At 44.5% G+C, this 27,295-nt stretch overlaps 1 protein-coding gene across 2 annotated transcripts in view; it reads right to left on the minus strand.

Annotated features, from left to right (window-relative positions):
* ADAM19 (ADAM metallopeptidase domain 19) overlaps positions 1 to 23,362 on the minus strand; it is an 87,724-nt gene extending 64,362 nt beyond the window's left edge. The window contains exons 1-3 of one of the 2 annotated variants that reach the window (XM_029218805.1): positions 23,186 to 23,362; positions 20,456 to 20,541; positions 15,972 to 16,042 (exon numbers count right to left, since the gene is read on the minus strand). In XM_029218805.1, the coding sequence (XP_029074638.1) occupies positions 15,972 to 16,042; positions 20,456 to 20,541; positions 23,186 to 23,252 (224 nt within the window). In that variant the 5' untranslated portion in view covers positions 23,253 to 23,362. Of the gene's footprint in view, positions 1 to 10,179; positions 10,288 to 15,971; positions 16,043 to 20,455; positions 20,542 to 23,185 lie in introns of those variants that run through there. The other variant, XM_029218806.1, reaches the window with a different exon arrangement.
* Between the last annotated feature and the right edge of the window lie 3,933 nt (positions 23,363 to 27,295).

Here is a 27,295-nt window from a genome sequence, read left to right on the forward strand (position 1 = left end):
TGAGTGAGTGAGTGAGTGAGTGAGTGAGTGAGTGAGTGAGTGAGTGAGTGTGTGTGTGTGTGCGCGCGCGCGCGCGCATATGTTGAGCACAGAGAGAAAGGGCCGCCTAGGGATCAGGAACTCAGTATCCTCAACACTGCTGATCTCCCTTTCCACAGCCATATTCCTATCACCACATAACTGAAAGGCCAGTTTAACCTTCGCATTCTTACCCAAGCCCCAAAGCCAGCATCGATAAGAGATAAAGAGTTTCTAGAATACAAGGGGTCTGACATCTTTCCCAACACTTAGATCTCCTCCTTCTCTAGCACTCCAGTCTTCCTCCAAAGGAATCCCTTTCCATGACTTGTCCTTCCTTTCCTGGGAAGGGGGGCGGGGCGGCGGCCTTGGAAAAAGAAACCAAGCCTGATATAATGCAGTCATTATAGCCCCTTTGGCCCATCTAGACCTCTCTCCAGGGAGACTGATGCAAGAGGAGAAAACGTGGGGGCTGCCAGTTTCCTGCAAACCCGTAACCTCGGGGGTAAAAGAAGGAGGAAAAGGGGGCAGTGGGGCACATGGGAGCCATGGAGGGGACTGGAAGGGAGCCATAAGTACAGAAGTCATAAAGACCCATTTCTCCTTAAACTGGCTCAGGAAAGCCTGGCCCAGCTCCACCCACTCAATGATATCATTGTTTTCAACAAAAGCTGGTTTGAGAACCCGAAGGGAGACCCCCAGCGAGGCCTCACCAGTCCCTGGGAGATCAATCAAGTGCTCAGAATTGTAGATAAGGGGGGCAAGTCTATGTAAGGGTGCAAATTACAGAGATAACCAGGGTAAGGACAGACTTCGCTTCTGCCAGGACTTTTAGGGTCACGGAAAGAGTATAGGATGCTACTTGTCACATAGATTTTATCAGTGGATTCCCCACCACCAGAGTTGATGACTGGAGATTATTACCTTCAACTAATGAGAAAACTAAAGATCTGAGAAGTGGCTTATCCGAGGTCCCACCACAAACTAAGGACAAACACGGGGACTTGTACGACTGTCCTGCTACTTACTCAAGCCCGGAACCTCAGATTGGCCTTTGAATCCATCCCCTTCCTCAGCTCATATCCAATCCATCTCCCAGTCTCCATGATTCCACCCTATAAGTATCTCTGGAATCTGTCCCCTTCTCTCCATATCTGCAACCACTTCCCTATATTAGATCACCATAATTACCCCCTCAGATTAAAATAAAGCTTTAGAATGGGTCTTATTACTATCGCCAGTCTTGCCCGTTCCAATCCATCCTCCACACTGTAGTCTAAGTAATTTTTCTCACATGCACTTTGGATGCTGTCACCATCTGGCTTTTAAAATTTCTTCATCGGCTCCCCATTGTCCTCAAGATACACACCCAATCCTTTTAAGGAGCCTACAAGGCCCTTCGAGGACTCGCCCCTGCTTACCTGGACAACCTCTTCTCTCACCGTTTCCTTCCTCCCTCTTGCTCTCTGCTGTAACCACAAAGAACATCTTTTCATCATCAACAAAGGCCTTAGAGCCTTTGTTCCTGCTACTTGCCCTGCGTGGAACCCATCCCCCTCATATAAGCCACAACTCTACCACCACCCTACTTCTCCTTTTACTTCGCTTCCTCCTAGAAGCCTTCGCAGGCCCTCAATCCAGGGTAGGTTCCCCTTCCCCATGCTCCCATGGTACCTTCTACTTCCCCCAACATAGCCTGTCCCACACTGCTCAGTAATGGTTGGATTATCTCTCTCCTCCACTAAGCTCTAAGCCCCATGATGGCAAGCTGTGTTTGCTTGCCGTTACTCTTCCAGGAATACCCAGGACCTAGCCCAATGCCAGCCACCAAGCTGGCACGCACAATATTTGCTAAATGAAGGAAGAAAAGGTAAGAGAGAAAGGAAGTTAAGAATTCCCAATGAGTAACCCAGAGCTCAAGCCATGGAGACTCAATACACTGGAGACTCTTGTCAGAAAAACCACGGGTTCTCTGACCCAATACCTACTCCCAGTTGAGTTTGAGCAAGACCTGCAACTTGCTCCAGGGTGCCCAAAAGCCTATTCATTTAGCATCCAAGGTATCAGCCAAAGGTCTGTGTATGTCACTGAGTTCTAAATAGAGAAAGAGTAAAGGTTACATTCTTAAAATCAGAGTATCTCCTGGGCAAAATGTAAACGTGGCTTCATTCTCAGGACAGAACCAGTCCAGAGGCCTCAGAACTGGCCTCCTCCTATAGACATTTCCCCGGGGATAATCATGCTCCATGTCCTAAGCACAAAGGTTGGAGAGTAGAAATCCAGCTTCCAGGGAGTCTGGACGAAGAGCCTAGGCACATCCTTGAAGATGAAAACAGAGGTCTGGAAGGTGGGACTTTCAGCACATCTCCCAAGTCCTAGTGTAGATCCATCCCGCCCACCAGACCCTGCTTCTCAGGAGACTCCCCCAACTATCCGAGTTATGAAGAAGCCATCTTTGCCTTGGGCTCAGCCCCTTGCAGTCCATGGCTCCATCCGCCAGGTACACCTCCACCCACTGGGCTCAACCCAAATTTCCCTTCGACGGCGAGGGGTTGGGGAAGAACTTCTTCTCATCCGAGGTGCAGAAAACACAGCTCAGCTTTAAATTGCACCTCAAGCCTCTTTCCTAAAAATACCCCATCTACCTCTCTGACAATATGGTTTTACCAGAGGCAAGAGAAAGCCCAACTCAAAGTCAAAAATAAGAGAACAAAAAATTTGAACTCTAAGCCACTCAAATCCTCAGGTAGCCCAGCTGTGGAAGGGAAAGAAACCCCTTTCCCACTGCCACATACCACTCTTCTGAATTATAATGATTTGGCTAGCTGGAATACTGAATTCCTAAGAGCTTATTAGCACTCCAGTTTTGGTTCCCCTAGATCCAGACCAAATATTTATATATTAATTTCTCAGTCTGAATTCCTTTCTCATTCTTCCACTCATCTCTCTTCCCTCCCTCATCCGAAGCCTCCCCTCCTTGCTCCCACAAGACAGAGCTCCAAGGTACCCTCCTGAGGGAAGTTTTCTCTAACCCCCAGTGAGAAACTCCCCCTTCCTTATCGCCCACTCAGCACTTTACTTTTAACGGTATTAAGTAAATTTGTAACCAACCTCGGATTATGCTGTTTGAGCGTTTTCTCTCCCATAGAGAGTAAACGGCCAGAGGGCAAGGATATGGTCTTTGCACCTGCTCCCTACAGCACCAAGCATAGGACTTTACACACAGGTGCTCAATCAATATTTGCTGAAATCAATACTACAAAGCTACAGTAATCAAAATAGCATGGTGTTGGCACAAAACAGACATATGGATCAATGGAACAGAACAGAGAGCCCAGAAATAAACCCACACACCTACGGTTAATTAATCTTCGACAAAGGAGGCAAGAATATACAATGGGAAAAAGACGGTCTCTTCAGCAAGTGGTGTTGGGAAACTTGGAGAGCCACATGCAAACCAATGAAGTTATAACACACTCTCTCACCATACACAATAATAAACTCAAAATGGCTTAAAGACTTAAACATGAGACCTGACACTATAAACTCCTACAAGAGAACATAGGCAAAACATTCTCTGACATAAATTGTACCAATGTTTTCTTAGGTCAGTCTCCCAAGGCAATAGAAATTAAAAGCAAAAATAAACAAATAGGACCTAATCAAACTTACAAGCTTTTGCACAGCAAAGGAAACCATAAACAAAATGAAAAGACAACCTTCAAAATGGGAGAAAATATTTGCAAATGATGCAACTGACAAGGGCTTAATTTCCAAAATATACAAACAGCTCATACAACGCAACAACAAAAAAAACAAACAACCCTATCCAAAAATGCACAGAAGACCTAAACAGACATTTCTCCTAAGAAGACATACAGATGGCCAACAGGCACATGAAAAGACGCTCAACATCACTAATTATTAGAGAAATGCAAATCAAAACTACAAGGAGGTATCACCTCACACCAGTCAGAATGGCCATCATTAAAAAGTCTACAAATAACAAATGCTGGAGAGAATGTGAAAAAAAGGGAACCCTCCTACACTGTTGGTAGGAATATAAGTTGGTGCAGCCACTGTGGAAAACAGTATGGAGGTTCTTCAGAAAACTAAAAATAGAATTACCCTATGATCCAGCAATTCCATTCCTGGGCATATATCCAGACAAAACTATAATTCAGAAAGATACATGCATCCCTATGTTCATAGTAGCGCTATTCACAATAGCCAAGACATGGAAACAACCTAAATGTCCACTGATAGATGAATGGATAAAGAAGATGTGGTACACACTGCTATTTTTAAAATAGATAGCCAACAAGGGCCTACTGTAAAAAAAAATTTTTAAAAAATTTAAAAAGAACTATATATGTCAGTAAATGTTAATAACATAAAAAAAGATGTGGCATACACACACACACACACACACACACAATGGAATACTACTCAGCCATAAAAAAGAACAAAATAATGCCATTTGCAGCAACATGGGTGCAACTAGAGATTATCATACTAAGTGAAGCAAGTCAGAAAGACAAAGACAAATATCATATCACTTATACGTAGAATCTAAAATATGACACAAATGAACCTATCTATGAAACAGAAACAGAATCACAGACATAGAGAACAGACTGGTGGCTGCCAAGGGGAGGGGGGTCGGGGGAGGGATGGAGTGGGAGGTTGGGGTTAGCAGATGTAAGCTTTTATAGAATGGATAAACAACAAGGTCCTACTGTATAGCACAGAGAACTATATTCAATATCCTATAATAAGTCACAATGGGAAGGAATATTAAAAAAAAGAATGCATATATGTATAACTGAATCACTTTGCTGTACAGCAGTAATTAATACAACACTGTAAATCAACTATACTTCAATTTTTTAAAAAATCTGCTGAAATCAAACTTGTAGAGTGGAGTCAAGTTAGCTCTGGTTTATAAGGCAGGAGATCCATCAACTGATGAACAGATAAACACAATGTGGTACATCTATACAATGGAATACTATAAAGCAATAAAAAGTAATGAGGTACAGATGCATGCGATACAACTTGGATAAAACTCAAAAACATTACACAGTGAAAGAAACCAGTCACAAAAAAAACAATATTGTATAATCCCATTTATATGAAATACCCAGAATAAGCAAATCTATAGTGACAGATAGCAGATTAATGGTTGCCTAGAGCTGATGGCGTTGGGGGAACGTTGTGGGTAACCGGTCATATTAGTTTGCTAAGGCTGCCTTAACAAAGTGCCACAAACTGAGAGGTTTAAAAAACAGGAAATTACTGTCTCACAATTCTAAAAGTTAAGCCTAAGATTAAGGTGTTGGCAGGGCCATGCTCCCTTTGAAGGTACTAGGGAAGGATCTGTTCCAGGCCTCTCTCCTAGCTTCTGGCATTTCCTTGGCTTGTGGCCACATAACTCTAATCTTCACATGGCATTCTCCCTCTGTGCGTGTCTGTGTCCAAATTTCCCCTATTTATAAGGACACCAGTCATATTGGATTAGGTGCAATCCTACTCCAGGGTGACCTCATCCCAACTAAGTACATCCACAATGACTATCTCCAAATAAGGACACTTTGAGGTATCAATACAAGGGGTTAGGACTTTGACATATGAATTTGTGTGTGGGGGGGGGGACATATTCAATCCATAACACTGCTAATGGCTTCTTTTTGGGGTTATGAAAATGTTCAAAAATTAGAATATGATGATGGTGGCACAACTCTGTAAATATACTAAAAAACATTGAATGGCATATTTATATAAATGGATCAGCTGTATGGTATGTAAGTTACATCTCAATAAAGCTGTTAAAAAAAAAAAGCGGGAGAGTTGGGTTTAAAGATTCTGCCCAAGCTCAATAACCAACCCATTGGTGAGAGTGTGTGAAACAAATTCTCTCAACACAGGTGGTGGATTTAACTTACAGAGAAGCCAAAGGCAAAGTGCCTTTATCTACCTGTTCTGTGTAAATTCCCTGTGACCCAATGATTCACATCTAGGAGGTGATTCTCTAGAAGTACCTCTCAAAGAACATGAAGGTGTCCACTCCAGCACTATTTGTAAAAATGAAAAAAAAAAAAAAAGAAAAGAAAAAAAATAGTTTGAATGCCCATCAATATGGGGTGATTAAATTGATCATGACATCTTGATTATTACTGAATCTGAGTGATGGGTATAAGGGATTCATTATATCATTCTCTCTACTTCTATGTGCATTTGATAATTTTTCATTATACGAAGTTCTAAAAGTTAATTATGGCATATGCATACAATGTACCATCATATAGCCGTATGATCTCAAAAATTTACATGGAAATGTATCCAAAATATACTCCCATACTGTGCTGTATGAACGTAAAATGGTATAGCCTTTGGCAAGGAATCTGTGGAATGGGAGGTACGATTTGTCAAAATTTAAAACATTTTAGACATATATGCTATATGACCTTGCAACTCTATTGCTAGGGATTAATCCTACAGAAATACTTACAAATGTACTCAAAGATTATGTATAAACCTATTACTGCAGCATTATTTGTAATAGCAAGAAATTAGAAAACTGTCTATTAATAGGCAAATTTTTAAATTCCGGTTCATCCATTCAGTGGCATCCTATGTCATGATTAAGAAGAATGAAGTAGGTCTATAAATATGCTAATGTGGAAAGATATTGAAGAGAAATAATAAAAAAGCAAATTATAGAATGGTACATAAAGTATGATCTCATTTATTTTAAAACTCTATTACTTATATAATTTTTTGCTAGAATTTTATTATCAAAGTTTCAAACACTCCAAAAAGTTCTTCTGTAAATTTTTAAGAATAATTAATGATTGCCCATGTTATATTTCCAAATGAAAAAAAAATAGGTAATAAAACTTAGGATATAGTATAACCCCATTTGGATAAACTTACATGGAAATTTATACAGGGTTAAAATAAAAATCCATATGCAACAGTATGTTCAGGGTAAATGTTCACTCACTGGATGCCAGCTATCGTTGTTATCTTAAGGTAAACAGCCTGATGGTCAAGGGTTCCTCAAACTCAAGAATCAACTCTCGACTTCCTCCAAGTACACAGCTTCCCTTCGCTCTGACAAGGGTCCATCTAAGGCCAACAGGGCAGCTGACAGCTTCCTCCCATTCATTCTACCCTGTGCTCCTGCTGAAGGGCCGCCAGGAGAAATAAGCTTGAGACAAAAGAAAACCATGGACATCCTTCCTGGCTACACAGGCAGCCCTGGCTGCGGGTCCCTGAAAGGAGATAGAGCCGGAACTGGTGAACTAATCCCGACCTCCTTATCAGACAGCTCAGAACCTTGCCAAGGGAGTGCCCGGGCACTGATTCTGCAGGCAGAGACAAGAGGTACAGTTTGGCCGCCTGGAGAACCCTGCACAGCTGTATTCTCGAGATACAGTTAGGTCAAACTGGGCACGGCAGGGGAGCAGAATTGAGTTTCCTCCCAGGGGCAATGGGTTTTAAGGTCATCTTCCTAATTACATTTGGAAACCAGCTCAGGGGAATTCCCTCTTACTTCATTCTTAAATGTTTTTCCCATCCTGCAAAATACAAATAATAGCAACTATTTATTGGGCTCTCACAGTGCACCAGGCACAGTGTCCTTTAAGAGAACTGTGTTATTGAATATCACATGACACCCGATGAGGTGGCCACTATTATGAGCCCCATGATGTGGATGAGGAAACTGAGACTTGCATAGGTAAGCAACTTGCCAAAGCTTACACCTCCAGGAGGTGCAAGGAGCCAGCCTGACTCCTATGTGCCTGGATTGCAGCACTACAGTCCACTGAAATCCAAATTCTAACCTAGGCCTAGGGAAGGCAGGAGGAAAGGGAAGAAGTAGGGCAGAATAACAGAGAAGTAACACCAGTGTTCATCGAAGAAGAGCATACCAAGTAAGGACAGGGCATCCAAGAGGCAGTATGAGGCCACAGCTAAGACCCCGGGCTTGGAGTGCCCTTCCCACCCAGATGTCCTTGAACAAGTCACACGGCTCCATGCCTCAGGGTCCCCATCTGCCAAACAGGACTAACACAGGTACCTACACCTCACAGGGTTACTGGGATGATTCAATTAGAGATTGCACAACAGAGCCTGCTACATAGGCATCTCCTATGTTGTAGCTATTACTACGGCTGACGATATCATTCTTCCTATCTGACCATCATTCCTCAGCCAGAAGCTGCCTGAAGGCAGACTGTGCCATCAGACAACACGAGCTGGAACTTAGGAAATGCTGATGAACGGTAACCACACATGCTATGTCTCAATATGTTTTTCTCTTGCCACTCTTACTTGAAGACAGTCACAGGGGCCACATGCAATGCTTTGCGTCACCAAGACACTTTAGAAAACATCCGTTCTTGACTCTGCATTAATGAAACTTAGCATGTATTGAAAACCAGCTTATTTACGTGCCACGAGTGATACTACGCACAGCGTAATACATTATCGCTGGGACTTCCCTGGTGGTGCGGTGGTTAAGACTCCGCGCTCCCAATGCAGGGAGCCTAGGTTCGATCCCTGGTCAGGGAACTAGATCCCACGTGCATGCCACAACTAAGAGTTCACATGCCACAACTAAGAAGCCCCTGTGCCTCAACTAAGGAGCTGGTGAGCCACAACTAAGGGGCCCACCTGCTGCAACTAAGACCCAGCCCAACCAAATAAGTAAATAAATAAATATATTTTTTTAAATACATTATTGCTAAGGCTCACAAACCTGGTGTATTTGTTTCCTGTGCCTGATGTGTAACAAATTACCACAAACTACGTGGCTCAAAACAACAGAAAGCTATTCTTTCACGGTTCTGGAGGTCAAGAGAGTGAAGTTAAGGTGGTAGCAAGGCTGCACTCAGTCTAAGAGATTCCATTCCTGGCCTCTCCCAGCTTCCAGTGGCTGCCTGTATTCCTCGGCTTGTGGCTACATTACTCTCATCTCTGTGGTCACACTGCCTTCTCCTCTTCTGTCTGTCAGCAAATCTCCCTCTGCCTTCCTCTTACAGATATACTTGTGATTGAATTTACAGCCCACCTGGAAAATCCAGAATTATCTCCCCTTCTCAAAATCCTTAATATAGTCACACTTACAAAAAAGATTCTTTTTTGCCACGTAAGACAGCATAGTCTCAGGTTCCAGGAATTAGAATGTGGGTCTCTGGGAGGGTGGGGAACATTTTTCAGCCTACCTCATCCCGCAATGAAGTTATTTTCTATTTTCTATGCAGGACATAGAGTATAGTAAGAAACAGACAGACCTGAGTGTGACTCCTGGATCTGCCTGACATTGAGTGAATTACTCAAATTCCTCACACTTGAGTCTCCCCATTTATAAAATATGAATAATAATAATATCTTCTAAAAAGAGCTGCCATGCGGATTAAATAAGGTGGCATGTGAAGTGCCTCTGCACAGTGCCTAGCTCTCAGTAAATGCTCACTAAGGAGTGAGCGTTATCGTGAACACAAATGAATAAACAACATTCAGAAGGCAAGTGACTTGCTGAAGGCCACCTAACCAGAAAGTGTCAGTGCCTGGAACTGAATCTGGGTCTCTCTGGCACCAAAGCCCGAGCATGTTCTACCCTATGGATTAGGCATTTCGGGCTTATGTGCTCACAACCTTAAGAGTCAACACATCTAGGTTATTTCAATTGTGGATGCTACTTCATACTCTCTTCCGGCTACTGTACAGCTGCATCCCTTCAGATCACCACTTCTAGTTACTGAGACTGAGTTTACACAGTCTACCCTAAGAAAGCAATATCATGTTTCCAATGATTTAGAAATACTGGAGACCCTGCTTATGCAGGGGTGCGGTTAAGAGTTTGGCTTGTACAAAATCACATCAGATTGGCTGGCAATCCATTTGGTCTGCAACTCCAGGGGTTCTGGACAATATGGGAATTATAACCGAAATCAATCTCCATCTACAAAGCTACAATTGGAAACTGCATTTCAAACAGGACCATGAGGTCTCTCTGGGGCAAGGTGCCTAGCCCCAGCACTTAGAATTTAAATCCACGTAGGCATTCGCTGCCTCAGAGTCAACGCAGCAGGGTTAATTCCAGTTCCTGATACTTCAAAAAAATGTTTGAAGAAAATTTCAGACACTCACAGGGAGCTCTCTTCAAGTTCTCATGTCCCCACCCATCCATCCAACCGTTTCCTCGGCACCGGTCTCCTCGGGTTATACAACATCGGCTGCGGGGAATGGGGAGCCCAGCTGTGTGCAGAGTTTGGAAAAAACATTCTGAATACTTTAGCTCTGCCAAATACTTGGTTAAAGAACGATATCCTCTAATTTCTTAAGCCATGTGTATTTTAAGTGAAATGTAATCCATATGTCTGTGACTCATTTAAATGCACTTCAGTGAAGCATGGTTCACCAAGAGCGCTGGGATATGTCTAAGCCTTTCTTAAGCTTCTCTTTGATCCAGGAAATTGAATTCTGCCAACGACAAATGAAGCTCCTGACAAGAGAGGGTCTAAGAGAGCTGTCCTTTATCCTAGATAAGATGTTAAAATCTATTCCTCACCCAGGAGGAAGCCGGGGAGAACTCCACAGCCTGGGTGATATGCAGAGTTTTGCTCCAGATCAGCTACGCATTTCCACCAGGCCTCCTTGGAAGAGACGTGCAGCAGCAAGCGGTGGTAACTAACCTACCCCGTCTATTGCTGAAAACACTCCTCTTCTGCCTATTTCTCCCCTTCTTGGGTCCTCCAGTATTAGACAACTCAAATAGGGATGAAGGGGGAAAAGCCCAGGAGCTAGATCACTCCATTAGCAGTGAATGTTAATTTTCCAGGACAATTAATTTTGTTGCTTGATTTCCAAGACAACAAAAGCAGTCTCCATCCCTAAGATATCTCTGAGGGACTGGTAAGAAGTTAGAGATATGAAGTGAGATGAAAGTCGGAAGTAGTGGTAGGTACAATAATCAGTAAACCTCCAAATGCCTAAATTCTGCCTTGACCATTACTATTCCCCATGAGGTCTGGAGGTAGATATGCACACAAAAGAAAACAAATATCCATTCTTATTAGCTAGCCTTATACAAACAGGATTTCTCTTTCGCTGAGCTGGAGCACAATGAATGGGGTGAGACCAAAGGACATCTCTCCTTTTCCCAAGCCAAAACCTAAATCGGGCCTCATTTGGACTCAAGGAAGGAAGTCTACTGAAGAGATGAGAGTTGCAGAATGTGCTTCAGAGGCTAGCAGAGAGAAGTATATAGATGGCCAAAGATCCTCTGGGCACAGCGCCCACTGGCTGAGCTGCTCATTTGCTTTTGAAGGTGATCTTGTAATGTAGTAATTGAGCCAGTGAGCATCCTGCAAGCAGGTTCAACAGTTCAGTGTGCCCTCTTCTTGGGAGAAAGTGGAGAAGGGAGAGAGCCAGGGCCTACATCTCCCTGGAGGCGACCAACTCCCCAGATGCCTACAGCTAAGGAAGATTCCATTTGATTTCAGCAAACAAACTGTTGTCCAATAGGGTTTCTGGATTGATGAGGCAGTCCTCAGAGCCTGGGGGAAATTACGTGGAGAAAAAAATATTATGGATTTATACCTCAAAATTGTGGGTTGTGGAAATAGCAGCCTATAATTTCTTCCCTGTAATTTCCCTTCTCGTGCTTATGTTGCCTAAACGGTGGGTCCTGAGCTATCAGTTCATCCCCAACTTCAAGGTCTGTGGTTTTGGGGGTATTTGCCTTTATCCCACTGCCCCCTATTTCCAGGAATGTCTACAGAACTGGAGAGTAAATGCCCTGAGGCAGGGACCTCTTTTCCATTTTCCACTTATGTGGTATCCTTTCAATAGGTAGCACAGGAAAGGCTTTTAGAACCCAACTGGGACAAAACCCTCATTCGACAGATGAGAAAGTTGAGGCCCAGGAGGGCCAACTGGCTTGTTGACCAATTCCACATTGTCTGTCTCTGAGCTCAGTACTCTCTCCACTGTACCACACAGCCCTAATCACAAGTCAGGTTCTCCTAACAACAGCTATGTACCAACAGTGGCAAATGATGGATAGATGTGAGTAAATGTAAGACTAGGGAACATATCAGAGCAGAGTACTACCTTCATCACATACAGGTGAGTCCACAAAAACACGTGTGGGGCAACATGTAGAGTATAATCTCATTTCTGCTCCTCCCTCAGCACAAAAACAGCAGCCTGGTGTGCTTCTGTGTGATTGTGCCAACGAGTATCTACGTGCGTGCTCTCACACGCAGAGAAAAGGTCCATGGCAGGCTCACCAACTGTTCACAGTGGACTCTCCTTGTGGGTGGGAGACCTTCATTCTTTCACTCATTATATTCTGGTATTGCTACATGTTTTACAATGAGCACGTACTGCTTTTGCAATTTAAAAAAGCACAAGCTAGAAAAAAATAGTGGCTGCCATTTACTGGGTATGGAGTACAAACCAGGCACTATGCTGACCCCCTGACAGGCACCATCTCATTTCATCCTCCCAGCGGCTCTATGGAGTGGGACTCTTATTATACCCCAGATAGGGAAACTGAGGCTTGAAGAGGACGTACGGTTAGTAAGTGGCGAGTCAGGATCTGAACCAGGACCCTCCAACATGAAAGCCGCATTGAGGTTAGCCCTACGATGTCACTCTATTCCACCTGCACTCAACAGAGAAGAGAGTGTGTGTCCCCCATGGGAATGTCATCCGTTTATCCCGTGTTGCTTCACAGCAGAAAAAGGCTGCCAGCTGCTGTGCTATGGAACTAAGGCACCTTGGGGTGTCTGTTGCCTGAGCTGAAGGTCCATTTGCTGTGCCCCTCTCTCCTGGCCTAACCCCCATGTTCCTCCATCCTCACTATTCTTGGCTATCTCTCCATGTGTGAATTCCATTAGAGGCCTGCTCACTGCTATTTCGGGCCATGCATTAGCACATGGGCTTTGATTAGACGAGAGAAGGCCAGACACTTCAGGATGATGAAAAAGAAATTAGAAATGTCCTCTCCCTCCCCTCAGAGTCCCAGAAGCCCTTGTCCACAGCTCCTAGGAGGCCTGAGAATCCAATATATGAGGAGACGTACGTGGGGGCAGGGGGAGGGAATGGAAACCCTCATAACCTATTAGGACCTTTGAACCTGGCTGTTCTTGCTCCTTGGAACTGTCATCTCCCCGCTGTCCACGTGGCTCACTTCCTCACCTCCTTCAGGTCTGGACTCAAATATCAATTCACCACCAAGGCCTGCTCTGGCCACCGTTCCCAGCACCTCCCTCCTGAACCCCTGCTCTCCAGAGCCCTTATGTTCCTTTTGTTTCTGCCACAGCAGTTGTCACTGGACATGCTACACATTCACTTGTGTATTTATTGTTCCCCTCCACTGAAATATAAGATCCAGGAAGGCAGAACTGTTTTATTCACAACTATATCTGCAGTACCTGCACTGGTGCCTGGAATGCTACAGATGCATCCAAGAGGGAAAAGATAAATGAATCAGCTGAGGAAGTTGAGAACCAGAGCCTGAGGATCACTTAGCACAGGGCCTAGTTTCCCCCTCAAATATCATGGGATTATAAAAACTTTATAATTTTGATAAAATGTGAAAAATCAGAAAAGCAGCACCACCACCCCCCCAAGCTGTTTTGAATCCAGACTTGCACGCACCATGAATGAGAGGGCTTTGGGAAGTAAACACACTAGGAAGTCATGTGCAGTTGGAGTTCTGCTTGCTAACACATGTTCAAAAACAAAAAGCCCAATTTAGACGAAAACAGCAGGAAGCCATCCCCAGGGATACCTGGTGAGGTCATATTGCTTGGCTCTGCTGCTTCCACTTTTGTCAAGTCTCCTGCCTGCTGCCAACTCAAGGACGCCAGGAATCACATCCAGGCCACTGCTGATCACTGGGAAACAAAAGAGCTCCAGGCAACAGACAACAGAACCACATCTCCAGGCTCTCCTCTGGAACCTCAGTGTGGGACCGTAAAACATCACAATAGTAGTCAACTATTTACTGTGTTCTCTGTAAGCACTTTGTGTACATCACTGTACTCAGCCCTCACAACCACCCATATGAGGCTGGTGTTACTAGTCTCATTTTATAAGTGGGGACACTGAGATTCTAAAAGACGCAGCAATATGCCCCAGGTTACTCGGCTAGTAAGTTGAAACTGGGTTTCTGTGACTCCAAATCCAAGAACACAAATGATCCTCGTTTCACCTCTCTCATTTACTTGCTATGTGGCCTTAGGCAAGTGCCTATCCTTCCCTGAGTCGAAGTTCCTGCTTCCATGCATAAGACTGCTGCACTCAGTGTTTTCTATGGCATCTTCACGCTCTAACTTCCTATGACCTCTTGCAAAGACTCCAAAATACGAAGGAAGGATGAGTCCTGGGATCCCTGCTTGGCCAGTCCAACTCCAAAGGATTTGCCCATGACACTAACCCCATCACGTAGGCAGCCCAGAGGAAGCTGAGGGGTCAAATGCCCCAGCTGGAGGCAGAATAGGACAGATTAGACGGAGGTGGCAATAGGGAACAATAGACTAGAGCTAGAGGGTTAGGGCCATGAGAAACTGAAGAAGGCCCCTGAGAGAGACTAAGAACAGACCCTCTGGGGGCCTTTCCTGCAAGACCAAAGGAAGACACTACAAGGAGAAATCCCAGGCAGATTTCTGGGCCTGCGCCCTCTGCAGACACAGCCAGCTGGGTCTATTCCAGGGAAATGGGACAAAAGGAACACATTCTTGGGCTGGTTTTACTCCAGGAGTAAGGTAGGAGGAAAGTAGCAAAATTGATTGAGATGCCCATCTTTCTGGCTTCCCGAAGGCCACCACATTCTGGAGGCAGAGGAAAGACTCGGATGAAGCCCATTACTGCACAGGCTGCTTAAGTCATACTTTTACTACACTTCCGACACCACTCATCCTCCTCTGCGAGTGTCCAAAAAGCCCAAATTTGGAATAATTTATATTCTTGCTTTCCACCCAAGCTTAGCAGTCATTCCCATCCTCCTGGGTATGGGAAGGTCCCTATCCATCGCTTTCTTGGCAGGGATGCATGTGATTACTCATCTGCTTCCAAGGGACTCCGGAGGCTGCCAAGAGGAGACAGGCCGTTCTGAGAGCCACGCGGCCTTATGTGCGAGGTCTGTGCGGCAGAACGTAAGTGGGGCTGCTGGTGGGGAAATATCAGAAGCCCTCAGAGGACCCCGGCCAAGTAAGGAGAGCTCTCCAGTGGCCAAAGCAGATTGGGAATGGCCAAAGAATGGGCAAAAGACACAGCCGTGCCTTATGTCTATTCACCGGCTCGATAACGTGAATCAAGATACAGCTGCACTTGATGGCAAATCAATGTGGAAATATTTCTGAGCCAGGCAGCCACCCAAGAGGAGTGAGGTTAGGAAGATGGAGGAACCAGCCCGATGAAGCCAGGAGACTGCTGACCATATGCCCTTGTTGGCAGGAGCTCAGATGCAGCTGACCCAGAATGGACAGAGCAGCCAGGGTGTGAGCATCAAATCCCAGAACACTCCACCTTGCCTCTCTCCTTTCTGCTGTTTTCCTCTAATCTCCTTCACTTCCTGCTGTGCGCTGTGCTGGAGCTAGTAAGACAGCTGCCAAAGTCCTCCAGCCCATCCCTCCCTTCATGTCTCCCACATACACACACTCACACACACTCACGTGCAGTGAATTCTAAGAGGCCCCAGAGATACAGCCTGAGGAAGTTCAAGGAAGACGTTAAACAGTCCACTAATTTCACAGCAAGTCAAGAGGCTGTGGAAATGCTGGCTCTATAAGATGCTCCCCACAAAGGAACCCTAGCTTGAGAGCTTGGGTCACTTCGCTAACTGTTTCCTTCCAAAACAGCGGCACCTGTGTCCGGCACTGACATGCAAGTGGGTTGTTTCATTTCAAACAAAGGAGAAGTCCACTTACTCATTCTTCTCCAGGTCCAGGATCAGTTCTCGCCCCTCAGCCATCACCCTGAGCTCAGCTTTGAGTGGATGCTAAAAGCAACAACAAAAGAATGTCAGTTCCTAAAAGCAGGGGACGAGGCTACCAGGAAGGGGCGCACGATCTAGCACAGGGCTCTGACCTGGATCCACAGGAAGTGGATCCACAAAAAAGGCTCAATCTCATTTTCAGCCCAAACATGAAATATCTTCACTCCCAGAAGGACCCAATTCCCCTCCCCCACCTGCATTCTCCTCAAAGACAAAGGAGAGAAACTCCAAGCCGAAATGCGGTTTTAAGCGCCTGCATGCAGGCCTGGTAAAGGCAAACCCTGAAAAACACGATCTTGGAAGACAAATTCTGAGCGGAGTTAGATCTGGCTTCAAGTGCTGGCTCCGACACTATAGTTGTGAATTGGGCACATTACCGAACCTCCCTACAACTCAGTTTCCTCATTTATAAAACAGAGGAGTAATAGTCAACTTTATGGGGATCTTGTAAAGACTAAGTGACATGGTAAATGTAAAGAATTTATTACAGTGCTTGGCATACAGGAAGCCCGTTACATGTTGGCTGTTATCTAAAGTACCAGGGAAAGCCTCTTCATCACGGTCTCGTATTTTATTTTATATTGGCTCTCAGTTTGGATACCCCTCAATCATCTCAGAGGAGACAAGTAGAAGAACCTCCTACTAAGGTTTTAAAGGTCTGAAAGATACATTTTACACACAGGAGAAAATGTGCTGAGGGCCGAAGTAGCTACACACCCAGAACAGACCATTTAAAGTATCATACAAATGGCCAATAAGCATAAAAACCATGTTCAGCATCGCTGGTAACTTGCCCTCACCCAAAAACATTTCTTTTTTAAGATATCTTTTAAAAAACCAAAGCAACAAAGATTTTTTTAAAACCATAAATCACAATGCAGTGGAATATACTATAGAATGGGCACTCTCACACCCTACCAGTGAGAATTTCAATGAATACTGGCTCACCGGAAAATAATCTGTCATTATGGACCAAGAGTTTTAAAATGTTTAGGCCCTCTAACTCAGAAATAGAAGATTCTCTCTGAAGGGAACAAATGGAAACACAGGCAATGGTTTATACACAAGGATGCTCATTACTTACAATAATGACTAATGAAATAGAACCTAAATGTCCAAAAATAGGAGAATGGTTAAATAACCGATAATCCATTCACATGACAAAACATTACACAGTCACTAAAAATGATGACTTTCAATAATTTTTAAATTATCAAGAAAGTACATATGACAATGATTAAGCACAAAGGTTTAAAACATAACACTGTATGTTTTATTCATTCACACTTTTGTAAAGGGACTAAAGTAGAGAGAAATAAACCAAAAGGTTACCATAGTTACTTCTCAGCAGTGAGAACATGAGTTAATTCTATTTTCTTTTGTGCATTTTTCCATGTTTTTATAATGGCTTTATATATATATATATATATATTTTTTGGACTGCGTTGGGTCTTCACTGCTGCACACGGGCTTTCTCTAGTTGCGGTGAGTGGGGTCTACTCTTCGTTGCAGTGCACGAGCTTCTCACTGCGATGGCTTCTCTTGTTGCGGAGCTCTAGGCACGCGGGCTTCAGTAGCTGTGGCGTGAGGGCTCAGTAGTTGTGGCTTGCGGGCTCTGGAGCGCAGGCTTGGTAGTTGTGGCGCACAGGCTTAGTTGCTCCACAGCATGTGGGACCTTCCTGGACCAGGGCTCGAACCTGTGTCCGCTGCACTGGAAGGCGGATTCTTAACTACTGCCCAGCAGGGAAGCCCAAGCTTCTACCCCTTTTAAGGTTGACCTCAAAGCTTAGTTCTGGCATGTATGAGAAACTGGGTCACCTGCTTTGCCACCTCTGGTTGGGGGCCTGCCTCTTCCAAGCACGTTTCTCTTCTTATCAACTTCAAACTCCACTTCCCATTAGGGTCCTGGGCATCCCTGAAACTTTTGTGCCACTGAGGGCTCTGATGAGATCTGAACATTGTGATCTAGGATGCTTATGCAACTCTGTCCTTTGCTATTTTTTGCTAATTTATCCTACTCACTTCTCTTAAGAAGGGACATTTCAAAAACATGGGGAGAGGAAGCTAGGGGGATGTTTAGCCAATAACTTTCACTAAGAAATTCACTTCTCTGTTTCTGATGCCTATTTCTGATTCAGCTCCACCAATACCTATTTCTGGTCGCTGGTCCTTTGCCACTTCACTCTGGGGGGTCTGGAGCAAGGGCCCTGCCCAATCACCTTAAGCATCAGAGACACAGTCCCAAGTGGGCATTTGAGGAAAAGCGCACAGCAACAGAGCTGTATCAATCCCTTATCCAAGAGGTAGGTGGCCAAGAGTCCACACAAAAAAATGAAAGTTGACACAGATCAAAGCACTTTCACTTCTCCCCCAAAGAGACACAAGCTGCAACATAAGTAGGAACATTTATTTTTAAGTGGGTAATCCAAAAATATTTCTCTATAGTCTGGAAGATGCTCAGACACTGATATTTAAGATATGATGTTTCCAGGGGACATTTCAAGCAAAACAATGAAATAGCACTGTAAGGATGTATGTAGCTTCCCTGTCCAGATTCACTCAGTTTTTATCTTGCAACTCCACTCTGTGCTAGGAAGGGGCAACATCACCTCTCCTAGGAAGTGTAGGAGCTGACCCACTGCTTATACTTCCCCAGGGCAGGGTTAAAATGCCTTTCTCTTTTGAGCTAGATTAAACAGATCTTCAGCTCCACAGGGTATTGGAAATCTGTCCTATATATCTTTACCCCCCTTAAGACATAGTACAATATTTAGCATGTAGTGTTCAACTAACGTTTGATGAATGAAGTAATTACAAAATGAGAATAAGATGCCTGAGTGAGACCTACCTCTCCCTCTCTTGACATTCATTCATTTGTTCTTCAACAAATATTTATGGTGCCAGGCACGGTGCTAACTATTCCTACAAAATACAATGACCCAGATTCTGGGCAGACAATGGCTGGGAACAAAGACAGGATCTGAGCTCCACTTTGTTTCTCAGGCCCTTCCTGAGGATGCCCAGCATCCCACATCTGGAGGGAACAGAGAGGCGTCTATAAAAGTATCAGATCCATTCCTCGGACAATAATGGATAGGCTGGAATATCCAAGATCTTAATTTTTAAAAATAACCTTCTCTAGGACGGCCATCCATTAATTTGTCTAGACTTTTCCTGAAGCTATTTTCAGTCTCTCCTACTTTTTGATGAAATGAACGCCATACATTTATTGTCTTTAGGATAAAACATTATTTGCTTTCATTTGTCCTAATATTTTTGCTGTAAATTCCCTTATTAAATCCAAACTGGAGCATTTTTGGACATGTCTGTATTACTCTAGGCATAACTTCATGTATTCTGGGCATTTCTACTCTCCATTTACCTTTCCAGACTCAAGGACCACAAGTCTGAAATCTTTCCTGACACAGCTCTCTCCTCTCTCTGCTACCGTAATCTGGCTCTTATATGTTGCCCCATAAATCACTGACCATTTGAACCCAAAGGGCTCTTGTTAACTACCTCTCCTCTCCAGCCCTCTTCCTTCTTATCCCATCTAAGCCCTATTTTATAAATGAGGAAACTGAGTTCAGAAAGTGAAAGGTCCAGTAGCTGGTTACTGACATGTAGCAATCACATCGTCCTTTCTAGTTCTTTCTTGTCTCACTTGAGCTATAAGAACCAGAACCAAAGACTATCCTAGATGCACAGATACTTCCTGCAAGAACAGGATAATGTTTTCTGTCTTATTCCCAATCCCCTTTATAAAGCCTGTGCATTCTGCTGGTGTCATGGCCCAAGGAGCCTACTGAATTTTAAGATTATTGGATTTGAAGACAGATTCCTCAGCATAAGGTCCCTACCCTGCGTCTTAGTTTAAAAATAGTTTGGGTTATCATTTTTCTCTCCAAGTATATTATCTCATCAATAAAGTGAAGCAGGGACATCCCTGGCGGTCAAGTGGTGAAGACTCCACACTCCCAATGCAGGGGGCACGGGTTCGATCCCTGGTCAGGGAACTAAGATCCCGCACGCCTCACAGTGTGGCCAATAAATAAATAAATAAATGAAGTGAAACACATATTATGCAGAGCAAAAACTAATGACAAAATTTAATCAATGCCAGCTGAGAGTCGGTGATTTTTGTGACACATATTTGCACTTAGCTTATGTCAGCATTAACACGGATTTTCATTTCCTCAACTACTTGCATTTAGAAGTGTTTCTAGTAGGCTGTCACACAACGAAGGAAAGCCCCATCTGGGATTTCCAAAACTGGAACACAGAGCAGAAAGAGTGGGCCAGAAACGGAACTAGTGGTGATAACTGGGCTTCCAGGAAAGTTGAGTAGGTGACCTCAAGCCTCACAAAATGGAGTTGTCAGCTTCTGCCTGTGAAAATGAGATTCTTTTGTCTTACCTTTTCCCACAAGGGGCTTTCTGCAGTCTTCCACTGAGGTATTATTAATTCATGCTGTGGCTGGGGGCTGCCTTCCCCACTTCCTCCTGCCAACACAGGAAGCACACCATTGGAATCCCAGACCTCTGCACCCTAGCTAAGCCAGGCATGCACTGCCAACCGGAAAGACCCATATTGGGTTGTCAGGAGACCTGATGGATTCCAGGCTCTTGGCACTCACTATGGGTCAGGCACTCTGCTAGGTGCTGATAATACAGTGGTTGGTCTGTGTATACTTCACAAAGTTTATCTTCTAGAGATGGGAAGCAGACAACACAAATATTCTCCAATGGTACCACAGGGTCATGAAATAAAGAGACCCTGAAGAGGAGGTACCTATTTTAGAGAGGATGATCAGCAAGGATGGCATTTAATTGAGACCTGAGGGACCAGAAAGAAGATGCAAAGATCTAGGGGAAGGGTGTCCCAGGGAGACAGGTCAGCAAGAGCAGAAATGGCCTTGGCCTGTTTAAGGAACAAGCAGAAGTTAGAGGTAGCTAGAACGTAGCAAACGAGAGGGGAAATTGGTAGATATGGTCAGCAAGACAGCCATGGGTCTGATATCACAGAGGGCATGGAAAGTGTCTGGATTTTATTTTAAATAGACTTGGAAGGCACTGGAGGGTTTAGACACAGAGCAATATGATCTGTATTTGGTTTTTAAAAGATCTTTCTGCCGCTGGGTGGAGATGGAGAGGGTGGAGGTGGGGGAGGGAGGCAGGAGTGCAAGTAGAAGCAGGAAGGCAAGGCTGGAGACTTGCAGGAGCCCTAGTGAGAGTTGCTGGTGGCTCAGACTAGAATGACATCAGTAAAGAGGAATGAAGTGTTTGGATTCTGGGTATATCTGGAGGGCAAGCCCCTGGGTATTATTTCCATTGAGTTTCAGTTTTCTCATCTGTAAAATGAAGACAATGATACCCACCTGCCCATCTCACAGCATTACTGGGGAGAGTTACTGTGAAAGTGCTTCCCAATCCGCAAAGCATCATAGCGTTAACCTGAGCTTCCTAAGGGCAAGTTTGCTTTTTCATATCACTTTCTACTTTCCAAATGATTCTCACCACCCAGTTCTCTGTACTCAAGACAACCCTGGGAGCTAGGTAGGAGGATTCCTATTTTTCAAGAAAGGTGAACTGAAATCTGTTTGAGGAGACTTGTTCCAGGCAGGGCAGACCTCAAACATTGGTCGCAGGCAATCTTAATAAAGTGGTAATTGCTCAAGACCTAGGCAAATTAGTCTCCGTAAGAATAGGCCAAATCCACAGGACTCCTGGGGTTGAAGTGAGGACTCCAAAATTTATTCTTTCTAAACCAACCACATCAATCACCTAGAATACAGTGAGTGACACAGAAGATGGCCATAGTTGTTCTGTTAGACTGGCCCAATTATGAGTGATTAACTTTCCTTTGAGGTTACTGATATGATGTATTCTCAATCAAAATAGATCCTAAAAAATAACCTCATTAGAGTAGCATTAGTTTCATCATATTAGTAAAAATGAGAAGCAATTCATTCGTTTACTCATTACATATTTTCTGAGCGCTTAACTATATGCCAAATACTATGCTAGGTGCTTGATATTCACTGGGGAATCAGGCATAGTTTCTGATCTAGTGGCTCTGATCAATCTAGAGTCTCTGCAACAAAAAGGAGTTATGCTAGTCAATGGAACATTCAAAGGAATGAAATGATCTTTATGATTGCAAACATTATTGAAAGCAAGGCTCAATAACAGGAACACAGTACCTCTTAAGAAAAATTGTTCAAACCTTGGAAATAAGGCAAAAAGAGCAAGCAGGATGTCCTTTCAATGTCACATTTGGAGCATTGTTTAATGGGCCTTCCCACATATTAGTGAATTATCGAGAGGAATGTACCTTTGTTTGACTTTTTTGTTTCCTATTAATTAAAGGCTATACTCTGTGAAGTTATCTGTTAACTGTAGCTTTCAGTCTGGTAGAGATGCAAATGACTTCAGTATAGTAAAAAGATAACTAAGAATTATGGTTGTTTGGCTCCATGGAGCATTGACCACTTGTGTATCTGTCCCAACACAGGATTTCAACATTCTTTCTCCAATGCTTGTATCACTCCTGTTCCTCTAATGCTTTGAACTAGCTTTACTATTCTATTCACTGCCTCATTAATGAATCAAATCAATCTTTGCCAACCTTTCATCCTATATTTGTATAAGAGTCATGTTTTCAACTTTTTGAAAATTATACTTCTGCGATTTCTTGAAGGAATTTATAGTCATTGAAACCATGTTTTTGGAGAATGTAACGATGTGGCAAATGCTCATAATGTGAAGTGGCATATGCAAGACACAAAACAGTACCTATGGTATGGCTCCAATTTTATCAAAATATATTTATAGGCACACACACAAAGACTGGAGAAAAGAGGAGAGACTAGGAAAGCAGCGGAAAGAAAAGCCAAAAGCAGAAAAACCGAGGAAAAGGAGAGAGAGGGAGGCAAGCCAGGGAGGGACCGACCGTTTTCTGCCTGCTCCGGGTCTCCCGCATCTCCACCACCTCCCCTGGCGCACAACGTGGGAACAAAGCCGGGGCTCCCGGCCTGGGGGCCGGCGGGGGCGCTGCCCCGAGGAGTTGCGGGGGGCGACTCCCAGCTCCCCAGGTCCCCCAACCCACCCACCTCCAAAGCCCCCCGTCCCCCGCCCCGCTACTTACTTCTGGTCCACCCCGGCAGGGCGAGCGCCAGCAGGCAGAGCTGGGCAGCGCCCACGCCCCGGGGCATGGTGGCAGCTGGCCCCTCGCGCACTCTGCATTCACCAGCACGCGGCCATGCCAGCACCCTAACCAGGCCGCGGCGCTTCTGGAACCCACGGTCGCCCAGCAGCTCCCAGCCCTGCTCCCAGCCATTGGCCGGGACGCTCCGCCCCCGGCTCCGCGGAGGAGGGGCGGGAGGAGCCAGGGGCGGAGCCAGCGCGACCCCTGGGAGCCAGGCGAGGTGGGGGCGGGGGAGGAGGGAGGCGGTGTTCGGCGGTGCTCAGGTGCTGGCGATCAGGGGAGGGCGAGTCCGAGCCGGAGGAAGGGTAGGGATTAACGGTGGGCGCGGCCTGAGGAGGGTCGGGGGCTTGGGTTTGTAGGAATTAAACTGGACCCCTCTGGGTACAGCGGCCCATTTCCTCTGTCCCGCACTGGGCTAGACGCCTTGGGTGACACTCAGAGGCTACTCACCCAGCACCGTCCTCTAGAGGCCGCCACGCTTGGACGCAGGTTCTGAAAGAGTTAACCTGGCACAGAGAACTAAGTGCTATATGGAATTGTTTTCTTAGCAAGACACAAATCAGGGATCCTTTCCTTCTGACTGGGAGGAACGGGGTGGTGAAGAGAGGATTCCCAGAGGAGAAGACGTCTGAGCTCAGGAGGAGGCGAAATGGAACACCAGGCAGAAAACCCGAGACAGACAGACTAGGGCGGGAAAGTCCATGGGCTGTACTGGGGAAAAACTGGAATTTGGGATGGTTAGGATTTAGGGCTTTGGAGGGAACAGAGGGAGATGAGACTTGAAAATAATAATAATGAATGTCACTTATTGAGGGTTTACTGTTTGCTAGAAAAAGAAAATAATAACTAAGACTGATAGAGCGCTTCCTAAGTGCCAGACACTGTCTTCAGCACTTTACATATCAACTTATTTAATTAATCAATCTAGGAAAAGAACTACCATTTATGGTCCTTTAATATGTGCTGGGGACTCTCTATACATCATCTCTTTTCATTAGCCCAATGATCCCCTGGGGTAAGTACTAATAGTTTCCTGGTTTAGAGATAGAAAACCAAACCTGAGAGGCTAAGTAATTTGCCCAAGGTCACACAGCTAAAGTCAGAGTCTGGATTCAAGTCCACATCTGAATAACTCCAGAGCCTCTTACAGCACACCTTATTTTACAGATGGGTAAACTGATAATCAGAAAAAACTGCCTTGCCTAAGATCCCTTAGCAAGTTTTGGCAAAGCCTGTTTCTAAAGCCTCAGACCTCTTGTCATCTATTCCTTTCACTGAGTCTCCTTCTTCAAACCCAGGTTTGTACAGTTAAACAAGATGCTGTGTTTGGGGGAGGAAAAGGCACTCCTGAAGATTAGTAGGTATGTCTGTTGAAACCACTGGACATACATAAAAGACACTGCTCTTGCCATTGATGTATTTAGAGGCTGTATTATTCTGTTCAAGCTGTCATAACAAAAAACACAGACTGGATGGCTTAAACAACAGAAAATTATTTTTTCACAGTTCTGAGATTAAGGTGTTGGCTTGGTTGGTTTCATACAAGGCCTCTCTTCCTGGCTTGTAGAAGGCATTCTTGCTGTGGCCTCACATGGCCTCTTCTCTGCTTGTGTGAAGAAAGCAAGCTCTGCTGTCTTCCTCTTCTTAAGGACACTAATTCCATCAGACAGAGCCCCACTCTTATGATCTCACTTAATTTTTATTACCTCTTTATAGGCTCGATCTCCAAATACAGTCACTGGGGGTTAGGGGTTCAACATATGAATGTGGGGACACATTTCAGTCCATAACATTCTATCCTGTGGTCCCCAAAGTTCATGTCCTTCTCACATGTGTCAACTGAAAAAAATGCACAATGCGAGAGTTGTGAGTTAAGTTTATTTCGGGCAAAATGAGGACTATAGACTGGGAGACAGCATCTCAGGTAGTTCTGAGGAACTGCTCCAAAGAAGTAAGGGGGAAGGTCAGAATTATATATGACTTTAGTGAAGGGGTTACATACATCAAGCACACATTTTGGCAGAGGCTTGCTGCTAGTCAGGAGGAGCAGATGTCACCGTTAATGATTTTAGTGCTTTTCTAGACGTGAGAAGATGCAAGAATTTGGGCTCATAAAATCTTCTCCTGAAGATATCTAAGTATCTAAAGGCCTGTTCTGCCAGTTTTTCCCAGAGCACGGAGTGCCTCATTCCTGATCTCCACCCTGAACTCCTTTCAGGGGGTGTTGAAGGTCAGCGACTGCAGTGGCTAGTGACTTACTTCATTCCTGTAGAGGCTAATGGCAAGTGCCAAGTTTTAGTTGATGCGTGCAATTACCCCATCCCAACAGCCCCCAAAGACTTAACCCATGCCAGCATCAATTCCAAGCCCAAAGTCTCATCTAAATCAGATATGGGTGAGATTCAAGGTATGATTCATTCTAAGACAAAATTCCTCTCCATCTGTGAACCTGTGAAACCGGACAAGTTATATGCTTCCAAAATACAGGTTTAGGGGGACATTCTCATTCCAAAAGAGAGAAATCCGGAAGAAGAAAGGGGTGACTTCCCATGCCAGTCCGAAACCTAGTCCAAATTCCATTAGATCTTCAAGCTCTAGAATAATCCTCTGGCTGGATGTTCTGCCTTCCCAGCCCACTGGGGCAGTAGTGTCATCCCCACAGCCCTAGGCAGTGGCACTGCCCCCTCTGCTTTGGGCAGCAGCCCCACCCTGTGGCTTCTTGCTGCAGTCCTGCTCCTGAGGCACTGGGCAGGGGAAGCCTGGCTCCCTGAAACCAAGAGGGGGTCCTACCCTCCGAAACCAAGAAAGAAATAGCCTTGCCCTCTGGGCCTGTATGCTCTACGCATACAGTGGGAATGGCAGCCCTGCTGATCTCTGAATCACCTTCAGGGTTCTTCCCTTTTCTTAAAAGATAAAGCACATTCACAGCCAAATAGCTCTATTGTCCTGTCCTATAGAATCCCAGTTCAAACGCCTTCCTTTATTTTGTCTTATCTCTGTTCTCCTTGGTCCGAACTGGCAGTGTCTCTGCTAGCATAATCCCATCTCTATTTCTGGCAGCTGCAGAGATGGCTGATTAACGGTTTGAGTCATCTCATTATCAGGTGATTGTCCAGCCACACCCTCAGCATCTTCTCTAGAACATGTGCTTTCATTTTTTGCAATGTAGATGGGCTGAGAAGTTTCCAAATCTTCAAGCTCTTGTTCCTTTTTGCTTAGAATTCCTTCAATTTATCTCTCTCCTTTTGAATTTTACTATAAGCAACAAGGAGAAACCAGGTCACACCTTTAACATTTTGCTCAGGAATCTCCTCATCCAAATATCCAAGTTCGAAACTTGGTATTTCTACTTTCCACAACACACTAGGACACAATTCAACCAGGTTCTTGGTCAATTTATAACAAGGATCACCTTTCTTCTAGTTTCCAGTAACATGTTCTACCTTTTCATCTGAGACCTCACCAAAATCACCTTTAATATTCACAGCTCTACAAACATTGTCTTCACGATATGTGTCTTCTCAAAAATGATAGCCGCTTTCTTTAGAGTGCTTCTCTTTTTCCCTGAACCCTCACCAGAATTGCCTTCAACATCATATTTCTACCAATAGTCTCTTCAAGGCAATCTAGGTTGTTTGTAGCATGGACCTCAAAGCTTATCCAGCTTCACTATTTACAATAGCCAGGACATGGAAGCAACCTAAGTGTCCATCGACAGATGAATGGATAAAGAAGATGTGGCACATATATACAATGGAATATTACTCAGCCATAAAAAGAAAAGAAATTGAGTTATTTGTAGTGAGGTGGATGGACCTAGAGTCTGTCATACAGAGTGAAGTAAGTCAGAAAGAGAAAAACAAATACCGTATGCTAACACATATATATGGAATCTAAAAATAAAAATGGTTCTGAAGAACCTAGGGGCAGGACAGGAATAAAGATGCAGACATAGAGAATGGACTTGAGGACACGGGGATGGGGAAGGGTAAGCTGGGATGAAGTGAGAGAGTGGCATGGACATATATACACTATCAAATGTAAAATAGA

This window comes from Monodon monoceros, unplaced genomic scaffold (genome assembly GCF_005190385.1).
Source record: "Monodon monoceros isolate NGI ecotype Baffin Bay Population unplaced genomic scaffold, NGI_Narwhal_1 Super_Scaffold_12, whole genome shotgun sequence".
Lineage (NCBI taxonomy): Eukaryota > Metazoa > Chordata > Mammalia > Artiodactyla > Monodontidae > Monodon > Monodon monoceros.